We start from the raw sequence: 23,651 nt of genomic DNA, 5'->3' as shown, positions 1-23,651 counted from the left end.
TCCTTTCCCCGCGCATTGCCCCGCCCGATCCCGGATTCCGCCCGGCGCTGGCCGCAGCCTGACAGAGACGCCAGGGAGGCAAGATGGCAGCTGCCGACGGCGACGATTCACTCTACCCCATTGCGGTGCTCATAGATGAACTCCGCAATGAAGACGTTCAGGTGTGGGGGACCTTCCGTTAAAGTGTGTTGGGAAGATCGGGGACCGGGATGATCGCGGAATGCGGGAGAGATGGCTCGGGGTTCTCCGGGAGTGGCGGAAGACAGCGGTGACCAATCAGAATCCAGGTCTCATCTTTCCTAGTGGCAAGATTCGATGAGATGGCGCTCCTGATTGGGTCTTTTCCCCAGCGGAGGGCAAGCCTCGAGGGTCCCTTCTTAGTGCGCGCGGCCGCCCGGGATCTGTGCCTAGGCGGCCCGAGATGGGCTGGGGAGACTACGGCCGCCTGCCAGGCTGATGATTGGCGGTGGACTCAGAATGGCCCCCTGGGGGAGATAGACTGGGGCGCGTGACCAGCGGAGTTGGGGAAGCCCTCATGGCTGCTGAGGACCGGGATACAGTTCCTATTGCTTTTAGTGTTTTTATATAGCTGGGCCGAGTAGGGACTGATACCAGGAGATCCGTCCATTCCTCTCGGGCCTTCGCCTGGTATTTGGGGTAGCTCTCCTGAAGGAGGAGGAAGGAGGATGTGAAAGTATCCTCCCCTGAGATTTAACTAGCCTAATTCAGGTGTGGGTCACGTGTACAGACCCACCTCTCCCCGATCTCTTCCCAGGCCAGACTGCCAAGCGATTTGCTAGTTCTGGTTCAGAGAGAAGAGTGACCTAGGGCCTTTGAGTCGGTTTGCTGTGGTTTTGAAAGAGGTCAGACCTCAAGGCCGCATCCTCTCACCTGAGGACAACCTTGTGTGCACTTTATTTCATTGCCCCTGGCTTCTGTTTTCTACAAAATACCGGCTAATAATAGTCCTGGCTTACCCCAGTGGCTGAGGAAATGTAGTAAAATAGAACTAGCTGCTTGTAAAGGCCTCATAAATGTTAGCTGTTATTTTGGGGGAGTGGCTATTGTGGTACCATGCTCTATGGACCCTCTGTTTTTCCTTTTGTATGGAATTGTTTGTGGTGCACTAAGTAACCTGAGGCTAGCCCAGCTTCTAAGTCTTATGTGTATGATTCTGGTTCTGATGCCAGACAGACTGGAGTTGTATTCCTGGTCCTTGCGCGTCTTGCTGATTGACTCAAGCAATCGGTGTTTCTCCTCTGTTAAATGGAAACAATAACCTGGTTATAGGGATACTCTGTGAATTTATGTGTTCAGTAAACATGTGCAGTTATCAGGAATGTTGTTGGGGACAGAAAAGAGACCAAAGCCAGGTATGGTGGTGCCTGCCTGTGATCTCCGCACTCAGGAGGCAGAGGCAGGTTCAAGGCTAGCCTAGACTACATAGTGACACTCTGTATCAACAAAGAAACTGGCTGGTTGCTGTCCAGGAAGCTAGGTGTGAAACAGTCAAACCTTACATATATTACCACCTGTAAGAAGTGATGAGACATGTCAATGTTGGGATAATGAATCAGCAATTGTTTGTTGGGCCTGTGTTCTGAGCAGTGCTCCAGATGTTTGTGTACAGTGGGAAAAAGAAGAAAAAAACTGGCCTTGGAAGAATTTACCTTGTAGTGAAGGGTGACAGATAAATACATATTGTGTTGACTGTGAAGAACAGCAAAGAGAAAAATAAGGGAGGTAGGGTACATTATTAGTGTGGGGAAGCCTTGTCAAAAAGTTGAAGTTTGAGCCAATACCTGCTTGTCAAGGAAGGAACTGTGAGGGCAGAGTACATAACAACTAAATAGTTGGGTGAGGAATTGGGCCAGTGGAGAGACTCCTCTCAGGATACAGTTTGAGAAGTTGGGGAAGAGGCTTAAAGAAACCAGGAGTATATCTATGTAATAATTATAGTTCCTAGCTTGAAGCAATTTTTGCCACCAGGGATGTTTAGCAATGTCTAGAGATGTTTTGGTTGTCATAACTGGGAGATTGTTGCTGGGTAGAAGTCAGGAATGCTTTTATACATGGTTTCAGTGTATAGACCGTCCCTCATGGAAGGGAAGAGACCCATTTAAAATGACAGTGCTAAGGTTGAGGGAAGCTGTTGAATGAAGTGTACATGCAGAGACAATAAGGAAGTTGGTTAGCTTAGGTCAGTGTGTCAGTTTTGTAATGCTTCTGTAACAGATTACCATAAATTTAGCAGTATAAAACAGCATACAGTTTTATTTATGGTTCTGGAGGTCAGAAGTCTGTTGTAAGTCTCTCTGGGTGAAGATGACCTAAGATCTTGCAACTGATTGCTAGCAGCATAGCTTTGAATTCAGGCCACAGGGCTACACAGCTTTCTGCCTCTTCTTCAGCACACACAGTGCCATCTTCTCAAAGAAAACAATGGACATAGTTAACAAAATCAAAATTAGAGTGAAAGAACGGCTGCCCATATTCAGACTCCCAACTCTTAGGCATATTTTCTCAATGGTAGTATGGACAGAGTGTTTAGGTTCTGGTTGGGGATTCATTGCATTCCAAAAAGTGCCTGTTTTTCTGCATCAGCTTCCTTGCCTTTTAAAATGGTGTTTCTAGGACAAGACCTCAGAGCACAGTGCCAAGTATGTTAATACACTGGCTAAGCAAACAGGGAGCAATTTATAGCTGTCATGTGCTATTCATACTGGCACTAAGATTATGAACGTGATTGTGGTTGCTCCCTGATACCCTCTGTTGTTTTTAGGGCTGCTGCTTACCAGTTGTGGCTCCGACCCATGCGTTTCCCATAGTCTATTTGGGAGAGGAGCACAAACATCTATCTACCTTAAACACAAAGGGGAAAGGAGGCAGGCTGCTAAGACAACCATCCTAGTAGAATTTCTTCTTTAAAAATTGAGGCAAGAGGGGCTGGAGAGATGGCTCAGAGGTTAAGAGCACTGACTGTTCTTCCAGGGGTCCTGAATTCAATTCCCAGCAACCGCATGGTGGCTCACAACCATCTATGATGAGATCTGGTGCTCTCTTCTGGCATCTAAGCATACATGCAGACAGAATACGGTGTACATATAAATAAATAAAGATTTATTTTAAAAAATTGAGGCAAGAGCGTTGAAAAACTAGTACAGGGTTCAGCAAAAATACAGGCTGTGGACCATATCCAGCCACTGGCAGCTTTTGCAAGTAAAGTTTTGCTGGAATACAAGCTGAGCCAGTTTGTTTGCAGAATGTCTCCTTCCTGTGACTGCTGTCTTGCTGTGAGTACAAGTTAAGTGGTTCAGAGACACTGGCCTGTGAGACTGGAAACATTTACTGGTAGTTTAAAGAACAGTTTTGCTGGGTACTGAACAAGCACCTGTAGGCTTACTGCTGGCCTTTAGGGATTGTTAGTGTTTGCAGTATTTGGCTTTTTAACCTTTCCATAGATCTGCATATTTTATAGTTTGACTGAAAAGTTTTGGGGTTTATAGTAGATGACTTTTTACCACCAAAATGAGATTCGGGGCCTCCTTTGTTCTTTCATTGCTCCCAAAGCTACTGTGGTGTCACTGAATGCTAAGTTTGGTGTGAATTTTTGTTGTGGTTTGTTTTCGTGTGTTTTTGAGGTAAGATGCTGCGTTGTAGTCCAGGCTGATCTGGAACACATGGTGTTCCTACCATAGCCTCCCGGGTGCTGGAGATATATATAGGCTTGTACTCTGTGCTCAGACAGTTTTCATCATAGCATTTTTCAGATCCTCAGCATAGTCTGTGAGCCCAGAGTCCTCCTTTAAGTCCCCTGCGGTGAGAACCGTACTTGTTCAGGATCACAGTAATTTGAAGACCTATTTCCAGTTGTATGGAGTCTGAAAAGAGAGCAGACTCCTCTGTTCTCTTTTTCCTTCCAGAAAGAGTGTTCCCCTGGGGGTAATGAAGAGTTTGTAATCCCTCAAGCATTGCCTTCTTCAAATGTTATCTTTTCTGTTTTGGGACAGCTCTGGACCTGGGTAGAAAAAAAGCACCCTATGGAGGAAGAAACAGACAGGGACTCTGTCATGTTCAGCTCTCAGGGCTGGTCTAGGCAAGTGTTTCCTTTTCTGAGCCTCAGTTTCTGTGAAGTAGAGAGGCATGGTCACACATGTTCTTCCTTAGGGTGTTAGCCAGAGACAGTTATTTGTTAAGGCTGATGTAATAAATTATCGCAAACAGGATGGATTAAAACAATAAATACATCCTTTAAAAATCGTGCAGACCAAAAATCTGAAATCAAGTCAGTGGTTCCTCTGAGGTTCCAAGAGAAGTCTACTTCATCTCTCTTAACTTCAGGGAGCTGTTGGCAATTCTTGGTATTCTTGGCCTTGTGAATATGCCACCCCAGCATCTTCCTATACCTTTATATGACCCTGCCTTCTGCAAATATGTCTTCTCCATTTCTGTTGCTATATTGTAAGGATACTTAATAGAGTCTAGGATCAACTCTGAATTGAGGATGGTTTCATCTTAAGATGAAACATAATACTAGCAAAGATGCTCCTTCACATTCACAAGTACAAGGGATTAGGGCTGGTTTGTGTCTCCCGCATGGTGTGTGTTGGAAGAACAAAACTGCTTGCTTTTTCTGTGCTTTCACACCACAGTCAAGAGAGTTCCGTGGTCCTAAATGGTGCATAATTTCCCTCCTAGAAAACAAGCGTTCAGTTCTTCGGCCAGTATTTTGTAACGTAGTTCAGTTGAGATGCTGTCTACTTGGAGAGTGTCATATCCCACAGTTGAGGACTCATTCCTAAGACTGTCTCCCAAACTTCAGATGCCAGTTCTAAGTCCCAGGTCTTTTTACCTGCGCTTTTTTTATCAGCTGCCTGTAAATCAGGTATCCCACATTCCTTATTTAATAATTGACTGGATGAGGAAAACCTAGACAGTTTTCATCATTCTTCCTGGCCTCTGCAATACTCCTTTTTGGGTATGGGACAGGACCCATTCTGAAATGGTATTTGTAGTTGACAATCAGAATAAATCTTTTATTGCTACTGTAGTACAGGAAGACAGGAAGATGAGGCTTTCTGTGACTGGCCTTGGGTAAGAGACATTCTGACTGTTATGACCTATGTGAGGGTGAAGCTGCAAGCCAAAAACAATAAGGAAAAAACATATGCTTACATGGAGACAGCAAATACACCTTCATGTTGTGGGTCATTCCCTCTGAACTAGAAGTATTAGCACTGTTAATGCTTGTCTTGCTTTTTATTTTTGGATTTTTTTTAGCATATATTTATGTACCTAATAATGGTTTTATTATGACATTCTTCTGCATCTACATGATCCTCTTTGATCATACTGCTCTCTGTACCCTGACATTCCCTCTGAGCCCCTTTTTCCCATAGTCTTCCTTCTACGTACAATCATCTTAATTAGGGTGGCTTATGGGAGCATCAGTAAGGTGTTGTTTTGATGTGGTCTTGCAGTGTAGTTCAAGCTGGTCTCAAACTCAAGATCTTCCTGCCATAACTTTCTGCGTATTGGGGTCATGGGTGTACCACTGTGCCCAACTACTTCATTCTTAAGGTACTGTTATATTAATTCTTGCAGTCCTGGGTTATTTGTTTGTTGTGATGGGTTCACTTGCAGCTAAGGCTAGCCTGGAACTTGGTAGGTAGACAAGAATGACCTTGAACTTCTGATCCTCCTGCTTCCTTCTGCTACCACCTTCCAAGTGTTCTTTGTAGTAATGTGAGGAGCAGGGGCAGGAATGGAGTTCAACTTTAAACAAAACTTGGAAAGACCCAGGAGAGGTTCTGGCTTCCATTGCTATCATTGCTGTTGGTAAATATTTTTTTTTGAGAAACACAGAATTGCTTGGTTGTATTATGCTGTTACTATTGATCATTGAGAATCTTCATGAATAGCAGTGGGTCAGTCTGGGGATTGACCTAATTACTTCAGAGCTTTGGGACCCCTGTGGGTCCAAAATTTCTAATCTTCTCTCTTCCTTTGCTTGTCTTTTCATTAGCTTCGCCTCAATAGTATCAAGAAACTCTCCACCATCGCCTTGGCCCTTGGGGTTGAACGGACCAGAAGTGAGCTCCTGCCCTTCCTTACAGGTAAGGATTTCTGGGGTCCAGATATGGTGAGGACAGTTGAATGTTTCTTACAAGTTAGTGAAAAGTAGATTAATAAATTAAAAGTCTTCCCTATGCCACAGTGGTATGGGCAGTATTCCAGAGGAGCCTAAGTGTGATCCTCTGAGAAAATAATATGGAACGATGGAGCACCAGAACCTAGTTTCAATCACAGCTTCAACTGTTAGCATTGACTTTAGACAAGTTTCTTAGATTTTTTTTTCATCTCTAAAATGAAGATAATCTTCGTACTGTATTGTTGATGTGGGCATTAAAGAGCATTAATCATTAATACTTATTACATAGTTGTTGCATGCCAGCTGACCACTGGAATCTTGTGATTTTGAGTTAACTCTTAGCTCACAGAGTGCTTATGAGAGTGCCTATGTTCTTAAATTTACATCTTCATTGTCATTCATCTCAGTCTCATAGCAACACCTTAAAGCAAAGAATGCTACTGTTGCTGATTTGGACATGAAGAAACTGAGGCACAGAAAGATGAAGTAACTCATTTCCCTGGAATTTTTCTGTCTGGAGGTGACCAAAGGGATTTTTATATTTAGGCTCCATAGTGAGCAGTATTAACTAATTGTGAAGAGTTGGGATCTGATGTCACATCTGCCTGGTCAGAGGGTTTGTGGGTAAGATAGGCATGATGCTGTAACCTAAATGAAGACTAAGGCTCCTGTGACGACCCAGTGACTGGGTCAGGGATGTGTTAAGTGGGGCTCTCTTAGCTTTTGCCAAGTTTACTGTCTGTAGGTGCGTATCAAGTTCTCTGTACAATGGCTGGCACAGTGTGGGCCACCATACTAAATCCCTGCTGTCGTTATTCTCATTTTTCCCCTACTGTGGTCCCCTCTAGTCAGAGTTGGAACTAAAGGTTTTCAGTGCTTTGTTACTGACAGAGTGATTTGTATTGGATCATTTCCTGTGGATGACCTAGGAGAAGTAGAAGGCCCAGCCTTTTGGTCCTCCCCTGTTTGACATATGGGGAGCTGTGGCCTATTGGGGCTTGGTGCCCTGCCACAGTGGCACAGCTAATGATGAAGTGTGAAGGTGTGACTGTAAACACAGCCTGAAGAGTAGTTTTCTGCATCTGGCATGAGAAGATGATCCAATCCCAAGCCAGGGGTCTTCCTTTGGCAATCAGAGATGCCCTAAGGTTTAGGATGCTGAGACAGAGGTTGCTCTTGACATCAAAATGACATGAAGAGCAGTTACATGAATAATGGTACAGGCGAGAAGCCAAAGATTGATGCCGCAGGGTGATCGGTAATGAAAAGTCCCCTGACTATCTTAATACAAAATATACAGCTTTAATGAACAGAAGGAAGACTTCACCAGCTTACACCAGAATCCAAACAATCCGTCCAGATGCAGGAGCCAGGCAGGAGCCAGGCGAGAGAGCTAGCAGGTGCGCATTTGCCAGGTTTATAGGTAAACTTTAGCCTAAGGGCGACACGCCCCTCGAACAGGGCTGAACTCCCCTATCAAAAGATCCCTGGCTTTTGAAACAAACTGCTATGGCCTAACTCTGCTGAGAACCTGGGAATGCCCTCCACCTCTTGGGCTCTGCTCTTTAGTTGAAAGCTGTTCTATAAGAAGAGTCTACTCTTCTTATGTATGTAGGTGATTGTGCAAGGAGTGAGCTGGGCAATTAATGAAAATAACCAGTGTGTGTGACTAGTGAATAGAGGTCAGGTGGCAAGGCCATCAGGATTAGGGGTACTGAGAGAACCACCTAGGTTATAATGGGCTACCTTTTGCCAGCTTTCTGTACCACATGGAGCCTCTGAGGTTTAATCCTGTTGATGGGCAAGGTGCCATTGTGGTTATCTGCTAGAGTACAAAGGGAGTGAGATTTGGGACCACTGTGGATATATAGAGGGTGTGTGAGGGGAGGCACAGAGGTAGCAGCCTGCTAGCAAGGTAATATCTGAGAGCAGAGGCCCTGTAGTCAGATGGTCAGGGTTCAGTCCTGCCTTGCTGTTTTCCTTCCTCTGCAGTGTCAGAAATCACATAATGGGATCATGACAACTCACTAAGCTAGTAGGAAAATACTACTCAGATATATTATTTGAAAATTGCATGTGGCATTTTAATAATCCAGATGGGAAGAACTGTGGGAGCCTGAGTGTGCTGGAGACCAAAGACTGAAAAGGAACTGTGATTCAGACAGATTTATTTTTGAGCTGTTAGAAATCTAAGTGATGTCAGATTTCTTCTGCTCTGGGCTCAGAAAGTGTTCAGAACAGGAAGCAGCAGACACATGTATAAGACACCGATAGTGTTTCAGCAAGTACAATCTAAAGACCTGTAAGCTCATATCTAAAGAACATTAAGCTTTTCTTTTTTTCTTTCTGTGAGGGAACATTACTGAATTATATTAGTTTCCTAGGACAAAGGCCTCAGACTGGGCGTCTTGAACAGTTGTGTTTTTGCAGTTCTAAAATCTGGAACTGTGAGGTTGAGGTATCAAATAGCATTGGCCTAGGTTTCCCCTTAGGCTCCTCTGCTTGCCTTTCTTATGGCAAATCCAAGGTGAAAGAATGTTAAAGTGCTGGTGAGCAGCCAGTGACTGCACATTGTGAGAGCAGCCAGCATTTCCCTCAGGAGAAGCAGAACCTGAGAGAGGCACAGGTAGTTTCCCTGTCGCTTGGCTGCTTATTCTTTTATTTTATTTATTTATTTATTTATTTATTTATTTTTATACTTTTTTTATTTTATTTTTTAATGTTCCTACCAGGAGGTCATGCCTATCCTGTGGGGGTGACCCCATCTCCCCGCTAGCCCCCCAGTTTCTTTTTTTTTTCTCAAAGTTTATTAAAATACAAAAGTCTCCATTTCCGCCCCTCCTCCCAACACCCTCCCACTCCCCCCACTCCCTCCCCTCCTCCCTCTCCATCCCCAATAGCAGTCAGGGTCTCCCACCCTGTGGGTAGTTCAGGCTCTTTCCCCCTCCCTCCAGGTCCAGGAAGGTGAGCATCCAAACAGACTGGATCCCAAAAATCCAGTATATGCAGAGGAAACAAGTCCCAGTGTCATTGTCAATGGCTTTTCAGAAAGACTCCGGGCCAGCCACATTCAGAGAATCTCTGTCCCAGACAACTGGCCTTGGTGAACTCTCATTAGATCAGTCCCCTTGTATCAGTGGGTGATCGCACCCCTCGCGGTCCTGATTTCCTTTTTCATGTTCTTCCTCTTTCTGCTCCTCGTTTGGACCTTTGGGGACTCAGTCCGGTGTTCCAATGTGGCTCTCCGTCTGTACCACCATCCCTCATCGGATGAAGGTTCCCTCTGATCTTGCCTTCCTTGCTCACGTTCTCTTTCCTTCTGCTTCTCGTTTGGACCTAGGGAATTAAGTCCAGTGTTCCAATGTGGTTCTCCGTCTCCATCTCCATCCATCACCAGATGAAGGATCTATGGTGATAAGCAAAATATTCATCAGTATGGTTATGGGCCAAGGCCGGTTCAGGCACCCTCTCCTCTGTCCAGAGAACAATCTGGGGATCTCTCCTTGGACCTGGGATTCCATTTATAATCAAATCTCTAGTAAACCCTAAACTGACTCCCTTAATTGAGATATATTCTTCCCTGATCCCATATCTATCCTTCCTCACGCCCCCCCCCAGTCTCCTGAGCATTCCCCTTTCCTCCCCTGCTCCCTTCTCTCTAACCCTCTCCCCTTCCAGAAACCCTCCCACCCCCCCAAGCACCCAAGGTTACCTGGAACTCTTGTCTATTTCCAATCTCCAGGAGGAAAACTACCTGAATTTTCTTCAGGTTCACCCTCCTATTCAACTTCTCTAGAATCACGAATAATAGGCTCAAAGACCTTTAATTATGGCTAGAATCCACTTATGAGTGAATACATACCATATTCCTCTTTTTGGGTCTGGCTTACCTGTGACTCAGTAAAGAGTTTTCTTTTCTTTTTTTTTGTTATTTTTTTAAATTTTTTTTTAATTTTTTAATTTTTTTTAAATTTTTTTATTTAAGTTTTACTGGGAACCCCTCCAGAATCAAGTCTCTTGCAAACCCTAAAATGGCTCCCTTAGCTGAGATATAAACCTCCCTGCTCCCACAACCATCCTTCCTCCCTCCGCCCTTCCCATTCCCCCAAGCCATCCCCAATCCTCCCCCTCTCCCCTGCTTATTCTTTTAAATCAGTCGATTTCCAAACATGCTACTCTGACTCTGGCAGGAACTGGAGCACACCAAAGCTAGTCTTGGCTGCAAGTGATCATGGTTTCTGATCATGCTTGGTAAAAGTAGAAGAAGGGGAGAGAATGAGTTCAGGCGGGAAAGAATCTGACTTAGTCTAGCAGCTTCTTTGAAATTCTACAAGCAATCAACAGTGGCTGAACCAAGCCCAAAAAGGAAGAAAAGAATTTCCTGGCTGAAGACTTAGGAGTTCCTGAAAGCGGTGCTGCGTATTTAAACTAGACCCAACCAGAAATTTCATGGACTGTCCTGGACTGTATACACATGATTGTGTTTGCCCCCATTGAGAAGGCGCCAAAACTGAGGCTTAGTAGTGGTGCCACTCTGCTACCACCCCCCACCTAGCACAGAAAAGGCAGTTGTGGGACCTGGGCTCATTCTGCTCAGCAGGTAGCAGATGAGGAGGAGTGATAGACAGGGAGATAGGGTTGCTGACAATGAGGAGGCACAGGGCTGTTTGCTTGTTTGAAGGTTGGGTCACTGGTTCAGCTTGAGTCTTTGATGGACTTGGTCCTTGTCCCACAGACACTATCTATGATGAAGATGAAGTCCTCTTGGCCTTGGCTGAACAACTGGGAACCTTCACCACTTTGGTGGGAGGACCTGAGTTTGTGCACTGCCTGCTGGTGAGTGAAAGCTGGGAGGTCCCCTAATCCTTTTCTCTACCTTGGGGTCAAAACTGTGGTTCTGCCTATGGGGAATGGGGACCAAGAGAGGGATTAGGAAGGCTGGAGATCATCCTAGAATGGATGGCCTTCGGATGTCACTTATGTCAAGTCATTAGTGACATTTAATCTCCAGTTACCATTCATTGTGTATCCTTACCCACAATAGGACCAGCGGGCAACCCACTTGTAGGGTTGTGGGTTTGGGGTCAGGTAGGTTTCTGCCACATACTGATAGGCCTTTTAAGAGTGCTAACCTTTCTGACTGCTCGGGTCAATTGGAGGTCCCCAAAGCCCACCCTGATAAATGACTTAGATTCACTCACATAGTAGTAAGTACTCACAGTTAGACGCTGTGATTTTCATGGTTGGGTAGGAAGGTATACCTGATACATGAGTCAATATAGAGTACCAGGATGTTAAGCCATCCTGTCAGAGACTCCTAGCTAGTAAGTGGCAGAGCTGGATTTTCAAGATTGTTTGCATGAGTGCACCTTACCATACCATCTGTCTGTGTATCTCTTTTGGATGACAGCTGAAAACACAGAGAGGATTTGATACTGTCGGGACCTGTTGTGTAGGGAAGGAGAGCCAAAAGGTCTTTTAGATCTTGGCTTGTAGCTGATAGTAAGTAGCTTAGGCAAATTACATAGCCTGTGTGCTTCAGATTCCTTCTCTTTGATTAATGAGGACAGTATCAAAGACTGTTTCACAAGACTCATAGGAAGGAACGACAGATATGTCAGCAATACAATGACATGGTCTAAAACCTAGTACATGGGTGCTGGAGCCAGCATCAGCAATGTTTATTGTACATGGAGAGCTACACACACATGGGACTCCTTGAGAATTGGTTCATGAAGTTCCTTTAGGAGTCCTCATGGGCTTTTAATGAAGGATGGGGTGGAGAGATCAGAGGAGTCTCATTAGTTCAGGTCATGAGGTAGGGTTCCATAGCTGTGACAATAGAGCAAACACTGTTTTCTAACCTTGTGTTCTCATCACAGCCACCCCTTGAGTCACTGGCCACAGTGGAGGAGACAGTAGTACGAGACAAGGCGGTAGAATCCTTACGGGCCATCTCACACGAGCATTCGCCTTCTGACCTAGAGGCTCATTTTGTGCCTCTGGTGAAGCGGCTGGCGGGTGGAGACTGGTTCACCTCCCGCACCTCGGCCTGCGGCCTCTTCTCCGTCTGCTACCCCCGAGTATCCAGTGCTGTGAAGGCAGAACTTCGACAGTGAGTCCTTACACTCCATCACTTTCCTTAGCGTTTCTCAAAGTCTCAGCCCCTCTAGGTCTTCCCAGAACCCAATGTTGCAGAGTTCTCCCTGCTCCCTCCTCAGTTCTCTTCAGGGAGGCTTGTCCTTGACAGTGGCCTCCGGATACCACAGGGGTGAATTTGCCTGACCTGCCTTCTTGGAAATTCATTCCTGCTGGTGATTACACATGGCCTGCTTGGAACAGAGTCTAGAATTCCACACAACAAATGGTGTCTGGTGTTACCTTCAGTCTAGACCCCTGAGTAGACATTCCTGGAAGTTACTGAGTGCCTTGTTGCTCAGCTCTGTGAAACCCAGGTCCTGATCTGTCACTCCAGAGTACTGGCCTACAGCCATATGCACATACTGGGATGTCTCCATTACTCCCTGTGTGTCTCTGACTGAGGCTTTTGACAAGGAAGACCTGTCAGTGGCATTTTAAACAGTTTTATGGCCATGGCCACATAAAGAGTACTGTGTTGTGCTCTTTCACTGAGACCTCAAGTTAGCTGTGTGGGGATGTGCCATTGCCTTTGGTTCTGTTGGTAGGACTGGGAAGACAGAGTTCATGAGTTGTACAAAGTCACCATTGTTAGCAGCAGAGTCTACTGCATAACCAGCAGTGCTCTGTGTTAATGCTGGGCTGCCAGCTGCTAGGGCTTCCCAAGATCTTAAGGCCAGGCTTCTTCCTATCCCAGGTACTTCCGGAACCTGTGCTCAGACGACACCCCCATGGTGCGGCGGGCCGCAGCCTCCAAGCTGGGGGAGTTCGCCAAAGTCCTGGAACTGGACAATGTCAAGAGTGAGATCATTCCCATGTTCTCTAACCTGGCCTCTGACGAGCAGGTGAGTCAGTCCCCAGCTCTCACCATGCCCTTGCTTGCCGAGGCAAGGGACCCTCAGCCCAGTAGGCCTCTGCTACTCTAAGCCACCCCATTCTTTCCAGGACTCGGTGCGGCTGCTGGCAGTGGAGGCATGTGTGAACATTGCCCAGCTTCTACCCCAGGAGGATCTGGAGGCCTTAGTGATGCCCACCTTACGTCAGGCTGCTGAAGATAAGTCCTGGCGTGTCCGCTACATGGTGGCCGACAAGTTCACAGAGGTAGGTTGGTATGGTTTCACAGGAGGGGAAACTGAGGTTCTCTGAGGGAAAGAGTGACCCTATATGTGGGAGCTGGCACCACAGTCCTCAATTTTAATAAACATTCCGTAGATCTCGCAGAGCCAACCCTGGATGTGTGATTGGCAACTGAGGGTGCTAAGATAAAATATGATTCTGAAGTCAGGTTCTAACTCTGAAAGCATATTCCCTGACCTCAAAACTTCCTTAAGATACAGTCTGAGAGTTAGTTGTCAGAGTAATGCCACAAACTAGACAGAACAGGGACAAGATCAAAATTTTCTTACCTGACAGAATGCCTCCACCCACCGTCTTTACTCCTCAGTGCTGAGAGTTGATCCCAGAGCTTGGCCCATTTGACCCATGCTAGGCAAGTGCTCTACTGCTATGCTCTAATTTCAAGCCCATAGTTATTAGCAGTGCCTTTGGTGGAGGTCCTGCAGTCAGTGAATTACACACATACGTTGCCTTCAAGGAGCAGGCTAAAGGTCAGCCTCAGTAGAAAGTGCTAATGGAATGTTCTGTTCTCTGTGCCTCATGGCATTGAGAGGAGGAGGTCGTGCTCCAGCTGGTTGTGAGGATGAAGAATTAGCATCTAGGTAGGAGCTGTATCCCAACAAGATAACCTGTGCAGAGGTGAGACACAGAATGAGAGGGATCCTGGGATTCAGCGAGAGAAGGTACAGAAGTGATGGACAAGAGCTCTCCCTCGTATGATTACTGGGGTCTACTGGAAGGCTCAGCCCTAAGGACTGTTTTTGTGGGCACAGTGAAGTTGTTTGGCGCTTAGCCGTGTAAGAAGTCTGTGTGCCTGAAGGGCTTAGTACCATAGTAAAAGCAAGAGAGTCAGTCTCTTCCTCCTTCCTCTCAGAGGGAAGCAGACTTATGCTAGACCTTGGAAGATGGGACCCTTGTGCTATGGAAATGACAATCTGCCCACGTCCGACTGCAAACATGTTCTTAAATAAAAGGTAGTGTGTGCCCAAGATAATATGAGAGCCTGCAGAATTTTTACTTATTTATTCTCTTGGTAGTAGTGAGTCTTCCTGCTTCTAACTGATCTTCAAGGCAGGTTGAAGCAGACCCACATACATGCTTTTTTTTCTGGATCCTCGAGACTGGTAGGGTTCCTGTATCTTCCACCTCACTCTTATTTTTTTTTCTTCATTTATTTATTTGTTTGTTTGTTTGTTTATGGTTTTTTCAAGACAGGGTTTCGTGTAGCTTTGGAGCCTTCCTGATATTAGCTCTTGAACTTAATGGAGATCCGCCTGCCTCCGCCTCCCCAGTGCTGGGGTTAAAGGCGTGCACCACCACCACCCAGACTTCTTATTTCAATTACAAAAATGATAATCGCTTCTTGTAGCCAGTTAGATAAAACACAAATATGCTTATATTTTCTTGTCAGATGAAAGTGGGAGCCACCTACTATAGGTAATGGAAAATCCAAGTAACCTGAAGTAAATGGAAAACATACAGTAATAGATGTCCTAGAACCTCCCTTCTGTTTCTGAGGAAGCCAGAGTTCAGGGAGGCGACGTCTTCACCCATGATCGTGTTGTGGTGCTGGTATTAGGTCCCCAGTGCCGTGTCTTAGTTTCGTCCTGGTGCCTTCACCTCAGTTTTTGCCTTGTTAGCTCTGAGCAGCTGCCAGACTCTCAGTGTTGCCCTTCTCTTTATGTCCAGCTCCAGAAAGCAGTGGGGCCTGAGATCACCAAGACAGATCTGGTACCTGCCTTCCAGAACCTGATGAAGGACTGTGAGGCCGAGGTGAGGGCCGCAGCCTCCCACAAGGTCAAAGGTTGGTGCTGGCAATCAGAACCTAGCTGGGGGATGTCTGAGAGGCAGAAATGGGACTGGGCCATCAAGTCTAACCAGCACCTTTCTGTCTCTGCCCATAGAGTTCTGTGAGAATCTCTCAGCTGACTGTCGGGAGAATGTGATCATGACCCAGATCTTGCCCTGCATCAAGGTAATGGAATGCTTGGTTGTAGGATTTGAGACTTCCAGAGAGGGGTGCAGATTTGGTTTTGAGTATATTCAGATCCAAGCTAAGTTTTCATCCTCTTGGGACACACAGTAACTGTGTTTAACAGTCCTGGGTTTGGCTGTTGGCAAAATCTGAGGGTTGCAAGTGACCCTAAGATCTTAGGGATGTGTTTGCCTTCAAAGGCCACTGAGTTCCCTCATCTATAGATCTTGTGGAATGGGGCAGTGGCTGCTGGAAGCAGGGCTCACAGAACAAGCAAGGGAGGACTTGTGAATACATGCAGTGAGTGCCTGAGCTGCCCTGATTGTGTTAAAAGTAGGAGAGTGTGGTCTCCTCGGGCCATCAGGACTGAGGTATGTGTAGCCACTTGCCACTAAAGGGGTTTTTCTGACTCTGGGCTTCCTCCTTCCTTCTCCCCTCTAGGAGCTCGTTTCAGATGCCAACCAACACGTCAAATCTGCACTGGCTTCAGTCATCATGGGCCTCTCTCCCATTCTCGGCAAAGACAACACCATCGAACACCTCTTGCCACTCTTCTTGGCTCAGCTCAAGGATGAGGTGAGAGCACCAGGAATGTTTTCAGCACTTTGCAGAGATGATGGTCTACTGTTCTCCAAGAATGTTTAGAATCTTGGCACCAGACACCACACTCCACACTCCTTCTAGATGACAGGCAAAAGTGTCTGTTTTTTCGCTCACTCTTGTTAGATAGTGCTTCATGTTCCCTTAACTTGATCCTCAGGGATGCACAGAGTATGCCAGTGGAGAGGAACAGATATAGACACTGTGGGTACCGGGAGAGGTACGCCATGGTTTTTAGGTTCATGTACCATAGAGACCCTAATACAGTGCCATAGAAAGTTGTGATTCCTCTCACATCATTCCAACTGGTCCTGTGGTGAGCGATTAACTTTGCTGGCCTGGCTTTGTCAATCTGTAGTCACAGCTGTAATCTTACCTCTTGGCCCACCGAAGGGTTTGGCTCTAGCTTGTGTTTTCTACGTGTTCCATTGACCATAGCCAGTCAGGTCACAATACTTGACTGTGCAGGTGACCTAGACCACAGAGGACCAAAGAGGTCACTGTGGTGACAGCTCAGGGAATTGGATTTGAACCTGTAGGCAAGTGCTCTAGCTGCAAGAGGTCCTTTTGTTAAGAAAGTGTAGTTGGTGTTAGGGAGAGATGAGAGAGAGCCAGAGCTCTTGGATGCATGCCAGCCCGGAGTGCTGCTGTTCATTTTTTTTTTTTTTTTTTTTTTGAGATGGGGTTTTTCTGTGTAGCTCTGGCTGTCCTGGAACTAGCTTTGTATACCAGTCTGGCCTCAAACTCATGGAGATCCACCTGCCTCTGTCTCCCAAGTGCTGGGGATTAAAGGTGTGAGCCAACACTTCCTGGCCCATTCAGATTTTTTAATGGAGCACTTTCGTGGAGTACCTAGTGACTGATTCTATAATAATGACCCATTCTCCAGATGGGAAAAGGATTTCTCATAAGCTGTTTCCTACTTCAGAAGTCTTTCTTTAGAGAAGGTTTATGGAGTCAGTTGAAAGGGCTAACATTTGCAACTCTGGTTCTGTACATATAAAAAAACAAACACCAGACTAAAACAAACAATAAAATCTCTTCCTGGATCTGGGTTTTGTGTTTTCCAGAGAACTTGCTTTTTATGGCCTCTGTGGGACCAGTCCATGTGTTTGTTCCTATGGGTGTCTCTGCTCTATGGAGTGAGTGTGGATGGATACAGACTGTTAATCAGAGTTTGCAATGCTTGGAATCAGGCAGTTCAGAGGCTCGTTACATGTGCTCCCTGGTCTGGCATTAGCAAGGTGAAGTGATGAGAATGATAATGGGCCCTACACATGTACTCCTTGGTGTTCCAGACACTAGGTGCTTCAGCCCGTTGAGCAGAGAGCCTCAGCTACCCTTGAGACTAGATGGATATTTGGATATTTCAAGTTACAGAATGATACCTAGAAAGGAGCCCTTGCCTGCTCCTATCACTTTTCTGAGGCTGCTGTACGAAGTGCTCTTTTAATCCTCCTATCATCTTTTCAAGTGTCCCGAGGTGCGGCTGAATATCATCTCCAACCTGGACTGCGTGAACGAGGTGATTGGTATCCGGCAGCTCTCTCAGTCCCTGCTCCCTGCCATTGTGGAGCTGGCTGAGGATGCCAAGTGGCGAGTGCGGCTGGCCATCATTGAGTACATGCCTCTGCTGGCTGGACAGCTGGTGAGTGAGGAGCCAGGTTTTGTTGGCCACGAAGTGATAGATTTCAGGGTCTGGTCTGGGCTTAACCCTAGTGCCAGGGCTGTGGTGCTGTAACTAGGGGCTTGGAGCCTCAGTGTAGGCAGTGACAGTTGTCCGTGGAGGGATGTCTGGACTCAGGAACTGAGTCCTTAGCTGATGCAGGGAATTCAGTTAGAGGAAGAAGACTGGCACTCTGGTGGAGATCAGAATTGCCTGATTCTCTGGGACCCCTCTTTCTCGTCCTTCCTCTCCCCCTCTCAGGCCCTTACCAATCTTTTCCCCCCCGCAGGGTGTGGAATTTTTTGATGAGAAACTCAACTCTTTGTGTATGGCCTGGCTCGTGGATCATGGTAAGTATCCCCAGCAGTACAGCAAGACAGGTTAGTAGCTGCAAGGACAGACAGGTGAGCTGGCACATTTCCTTGTCAGTGCTCACCTGGACCCACTCTGTTGTTGTTTAAAAACCCTAGAGAAGTGTAGGTTAGGGATGGGGTGTGGTGGGTGTCTGTGGAGCCCTACACTCAAATTCGAACATAAAGACTTCTCACTGTGGTCTCTCGGGCCCTTGTGAGACTTATTCCTTGGTTTTATTAAGTGGTTAAAAAAAAATTAAGAGTTTTTGTTTTTCTCAGGCAGTTTTACGTCTCAGGCAGTAGTATGGTTAAATAGCTTGAGATGTAATTTGCACAAGCAGAGTCTCAGTTTGTACTTCTGGATAATGAGGCAAGTCTCTTTGGGTGGCCAGAAGGTGCTGTAAGAGAAAAAACTGGGCAAAATGTAGCAAGCGCTGCTTCTTAGTTTGGCTGAATTGACTGAACCTGTGTGATCTGGCCACTGGGGCCTCGCCTTAGGCAGAAACAGGTGTGGTCATGGTCAGTCCTTCACCCTGAATCACCTCCCTTGCCCTTTCCTTTTCCCTACTACAGTCTACGCCATCCGTGAGGCTGCCACCAGCAACCTCAAGAAGCTAGTGGAGAAGTTCGGGAAGGAGTGGGCCCATGCCACTATCATCCCCAAGGTCTTAGCCATGTCTGGAGACCCTAACTACCTGCACCGTATGACCACGCTCTTCTGCATCAATGTAAGCACCTCAACTGCCTGTCAACCCCAGGGAATGGGAGTACCCCTAAGATGAAGGTGGTGGAGGTGTTTTGCTTGTAAATAGAAACATGATTTGGGCCAAGGATGAGTCTCTGAAGACTGCAGGCAAAAGCTTGAGTCTGCAGTGTCAGATCAGGCCTCTGGGGGCTAAGGTTTGCATGGTGAGAGATCCAAGATTGAGAGGGAAGTAGAGCACATGTGTTCACACAGAAGCACTTTCTGCTTGCTGAGCAGGAGAGCAAGCGCGTGGCTCTGGAGTTGACCCAGTTCAGTTTCAGCTGTGTCACACATCAAAGCACCTAACAGTCAATGCTTTGGTTTGTTCACCTTTGGGGATTTGTGATGGTGCTCACCAGGCTGTGAAGAGTAATGTAATAGCCCCAGAAGACATAGAACAGCTCTGATTTTGTGTCAGAGTATAGTTACTGATTTTCATTAGTGTCTTACTTATTCTTACTGTTTTACTGACACTAAAAGCTAAACCATGGCTTGGAAATTCTTTTCCTCCATACTACAATTTGGAGACTCCTGTATTAAGGAGGAATTTCAGGAGTTAGGAATCAAAACCACTCAAACCTTGAGGATAAAGGAAATCCAGACAAAGCACAGTCAGTCCTCAAAGGAAGGCTGTTTAGGGATTTCGGAGCTATAAGAGGGTAACCGCTCCCTAGGGTTGATGCCTCTGGACCCAGATCCTCCCATGTTCCTCTGGGAACCTGACGATGACCCAGGTGGCCTGGTTAGGTGGGGAGACATGAGGACTTAGTGAAACTTGCATAATCATGCTTCTGCCATTCACTGGTCTCAGGTGCTGTCTGAGGTCTGTGGGCAGGATATCACCACCAAGCACATGCTGCCCACAGTGCTTCGTATGGCTGGGGACCCAGTTGCCAATGTCCGCTTCAATGTGGCCAAATCACTACAGAAGATAGGACCCATTCTTGACAACAGGTGAGGTCTGGGGCTTGTTCTAAACATCTTAGATATTTTGAAGATGAAGGCCAGGGTTTGAAGCCTTCTTGCGTATGACCCTAGCTGCTGCTTCTTTACTTTCCACAAAGTCTTTTTTTCTGTTTTAGAATGAGAATTCATTCCCACAAAATAGAATGAAAGAAAAGAGAGGGTGGTAGTTGCAGTCTTGTGCTACAATGAATTGCTCCAAAATGAAATTAGCCAATATTTATGTAGATATTTTATGTGTGTGGATTAAGTTACGCTTGTATCTAAAATTTACACTGTACCACAGACATCAAATAACCAAAATATAAGTAATAAAGTACACTTAACATTTCTAGTGAGTCTATTAAACAGTGCCCTGGGAAGCTTTGGGAAACATGTATATACATAATTAAGAAACAGTGAAGTGGACATTCATGTCTCACTGAAACATTTTCCAGAGCACACAAAGCACTCAGGTGTGTGGAACATCGGGTGTCATTGTAGTTTGATGGAATAATGTTCATTTTTTCTAAAAATGGATAGATCACTTGGATGCCCCCATAAAATAAGAGGAATTCCTGCCTCTCCATAAACAAATTCATCTGAAGTAAGTTTTCAAACCAGAATCAGGATTGTGAAGAAAACTTGTAGAAAATACAGAAGAATGTCTTCATGACATGGGCAGCACACAGACCAGCTGAGTTGTGTAAGCAAGAGTTTGACAAGATAGCCTCATAGAGATGGAAACCTGTGTATCTGCTGACAGCGGAGATGTTTCTATGTGGAAAGAATTTGTCTAGAATCTTATAGGTGGGAAGACAAGGAAACTCACAGTTAAAGATGGGAAGAAGGCAAAGGGACGGAGGGTTGTGGCATTAAAGTGGGAGTATTGGAAGCTGGAAGGTGCAAGTCGGGAGGAGATGGAGGAGGCAAGTTGTCCATCAAAGCAGTATGTGTGACAGTATCATGAGGAATCCTGTTCATTTGTGCTAATTTGAAAATAGGATCTTCATGTACTCAGTGAGCACCTGAGAAGGTGCAGCTGACTAGGTGCTGAGCACCGTAGGCTGTTGGGACAGCATGGGTTACAGCAGAAGTACTCTGAACACCAGGAAGGTGGGAGCTGTGTTACAGGTGGGATGCCCACCTGCAATGGCTTTAAAGACTGAGCATTTTAAGTGGACGGGTGCAGTTAGGTCGGTGTAGACCCTGAGCTAGGCCTTGCTTTTAGAGAAATGAGTATTCCTCCTCCCACCACCCACCAGCCAATGTAGTGGCTATGGGTGTCCTCTGTCCCCCTTGGCCTGTTGGCCACTAGGTCAAGAGGGGAAGGAGGCAGGTGGGGTGGGCATGGTGACCCATGAATACAGAGACAGCCTTCTGACAGATTTCAGTGAATATATTCTAGAATATAAGGAAAATAAAGTGTAGTGAGGGGCTGTGGGCAGGCCTGCTTTTCATCCTGCCCAGCTCCCGCACGGCTAGCTTAGCCCCAGAAATAATAACACATAAGTTGTATTCATGTAAATACTGCCTGGCCCATTATCTCTAGAGAGTTAGTTACTGACTAACTCTCATATTTTGATATTAACCCATTTCTAATAATCTCGTGGTAGCACCACGAGGTAGTGACTTACCGGAAAAGATTCAGCATGTCTAACCTGGTGGCTGGCTCCATGGCGTCTGCCTCACTTCCCTTCTTCCCAGCATTCTATTCTGTTTACTCCGCCTACCTAATTTTCTGTCCTATCAAAGGGCCAAGGCAGTCTCTTTATTGACCAATGAAAATAACACAATAGACAGATAACCCTCCTCCATCAATAAAGGATTGTGATCCTGGGGCCAAACCTTAATTTGCATTAAGTGGCATGCTCCTACCACAAGGCTCAGTATATGGCAGTAGGGTCCTATGGCAGCTCCTAGCACAAGTCTTCTCAGCAGGGAACTATGCAAAGGGTCAAGCTAATGATGAACTGCAGCTGGTTTAGTGACAGCTTTCAGATAAGGTCAGTCCTTCAGGCTGAGGAACAGGAACATTCTCCAGACAAGGACAGTAGAGAGCAGGAACCTTTGCTGGAGGGAGGGAGCTCCATTTTGCCAAGCTTATTGAGATAAACTGCTAGGCCACTGGAAAGTCATGACCTCTGACCAGCCAACATTGTCTTCCAACACGTGGCCTTATGTATAGTAGCCATAAGACAGAAACAGCTATGTACTTTCACACAGCGAAAGCGTGACTTATTCACAGGACAGAAAACTTAGTAATGAGAAAAGAGATGCCTGTTTTTAATTAGCAACATGTATAATTATGAATGATTTATTGGCATCATATTGAGGGAGATGCTAGACCCAGGAAAATAAGTCATTTATGTTGAGTTTAAAATAGATGGGGGCCAGAGAGATAATGGCTCAATGGTCAAGAGCACTAGCTGCTCTTGCAGAGGACCTTGGTTCACTTCCCAGCACCCAGACAAAAGCTCACAAGTGCTTATAATTCTAGTTCTAGGGTATCCAAGCCTGACACATACACCAATTACCAAGAACTCACAAAAGTGCGTGCACAAACACACACACGTAAATAACTTTTTGTGGATAAAAGTCTTATAGCATGGTGGTACAGAGCTTCCCAGCACTCTACAGGTTGAGGCAAGAAGGTCGTGAGTTGTAGACCAGCCTAGTCTATATAGTTTGAGGTCATGTGTAGTTATATAGTAAGACCTTCCTCCCCAAAACAAAGCAAGCAAGCAAACTGCAGAAACAAAGCAACCTTAAGTGTTAGGAATGAGGGAGGGTTGTATGGAGGGAAGAGGAGCTGCCTGCTAACTAAAGGGAACATTGATACCTGTATGTCTCGTCTCTGTTTCATAGCCTTAAATTTTTGTTTCTGAGACGTGCCTGCATGTCTCACAACTTATAAGACAGGCAGATCTCCCCATGTAGATGTAACTTGTGGGGCCCCTTGAAATCAGGAAGCCTTTGATCTTTCTGCCATGCCCATTAATTGGTCTTGTCTTCTGGTCTGGGCTCATCTGGGTAAGAATCTAGAGTGATATAACTCTGTATTCATACCAGACATACAGTGCAGTGAATATACATTTAGTCAATGAAGGAATCTTCTGAGCTCCAAGACCTGAGGGCTCACCTGGGCACCCCAGAATATTCTTGTTTAGCTGATTCCAAGCCTGCTTGTATGTGCCCTCGTCCAGCCATCTTCCTGCCTGGGATCCCCCTGTCTCAGCCTAGCCTTGTTCACCACCTTCTTTTCTCCTCCTTTCCAGCACGCTGCAGAGTGAAGTCAAGCCCATCCTGGAGAAGCTGACGCAGGACCAGGATGTAGATGTCAAGTACTTTGCCCAGGAGGCGCTGACTGGTAAGAACCTGAGAGAATAGAGCCCTGAAAGAAGGGTGGGGACAGCATTTGATAGTGTAGGTAGGCAGTGCGGTCCTGTTCTAAGACCTGATTGTTCCTTGTTTCCCCAGTTCTGTCTCTTGCCTGATGCTGGAAGAAGAACCATTGCCGGCTTCTGGTGTTCGCCCTCCAACCCCCACCAAGTACCTCCCTTAGGGAGGTAGGTGGAGGCCAATGACTGTCACTCCCCGTGCATGGTCTGACCCCAGGCCCCTCCCCCAGCACGGTTCCTCCTCTCTGTAGCCTGGGAAGACTTCTGTCCACCTCCCAAGGGGCTGAGACAGTGCAAGTTGGGGCAGGGCAGCAGCCTGAAAGGAAAAGCTGGCTGTTCCTGCCCATAGTGGGAGAGATGGAGCATCCTAGGTCACTGACTCCTGCTGCTGTAATAGGGACCCCTCACCCATCTACTCACCACCACCCTTTCTCTGACCCCTGAACCATGTTGTTTTGTGTGTGTCAACTGTGCCATTTTTATTTTATTCCTTTCCCTACTCTTCTCACAGAGAAATAAATGTGTAGAAATAGTTGGTCTCTAGTCTTAGTCATCAGAATGGAG

At 46.1% G+C, this 23,651-nt stretch overlaps 1 protein-coding gene across 1 annotated transcript; it reads left to right on the top strand.

Moving 5' to 3' along the window:
• Ppp2r1a (protein phosphatase 2 scaffold subunit Aalpha) lies at positions 1-23,619 on the top strand. The gene is made up of 15 exons (XM_048428687.2): positions 1-161; positions 6,026-6,116; positions 10,887-10,987; positions 12,034-12,266; positions 12,987-13,134; positions 13,235-13,390; positions 15,095-15,209; positions 15,310-15,380; positions 15,822-15,956; positions 17,455-17,628; positions 17,936-17,996; positions 18,573-18,727; positions 19,556-19,698; positions 22,965-23,056; positions 23,167-23,619. The coding sequence occupies exons 1-15, from the start codon at positions 84-86 to the stop codon at positions 23,181-23,183; spliced, it is 1,770 nt and encodes a 589-aa protein (XP_048284644.2). The 5' UTR covers positions 1-83; the 3' UTR covers positions 23,184-23,619.
• Positions 23,620-23,651: the final 32 nt, after the last annotated feature.

Source organism: Myodes glareolus, chromosome 1, assembly GCF_982192425.1.
Source record: "Myodes glareolus chromosome 1, mMyoGla1.1, whole genome shotgun sequence".
In the NCBI taxonomy this organism is placed as follows: Eukaryota; Metazoa; Chordata; class Mammalia; order Rodentia; family Cricetidae; genus Myodes; species Myodes glareolus.
This window is presented reverse-complemented; position numbering and strand designations above follow the sequence as displayed.

Coding starts and splice junctions, on each gene's coding strand:
- Ppp2r1a (XM_048428687.2), top strand. CDS start 84: ATGGCAGCTGCCGACGGCGACGATTCACTCTACCCCATTGCGGTGCTC. Junction 12,267..12,986: donor GTGAAGGCAGAACTTCGACA/GTGAGTCCTTAC, acceptor TTCCTATCCCAG/GTACTTCCGGAACCTGTGCT. Junction 15,957..17,454: donor TGGCTCAGCTCAAGGATGAG/GTGAGAGCACCA, acceptor CATCTTTTCAAG/TGTCCCGAGGTGCGGCTGAA.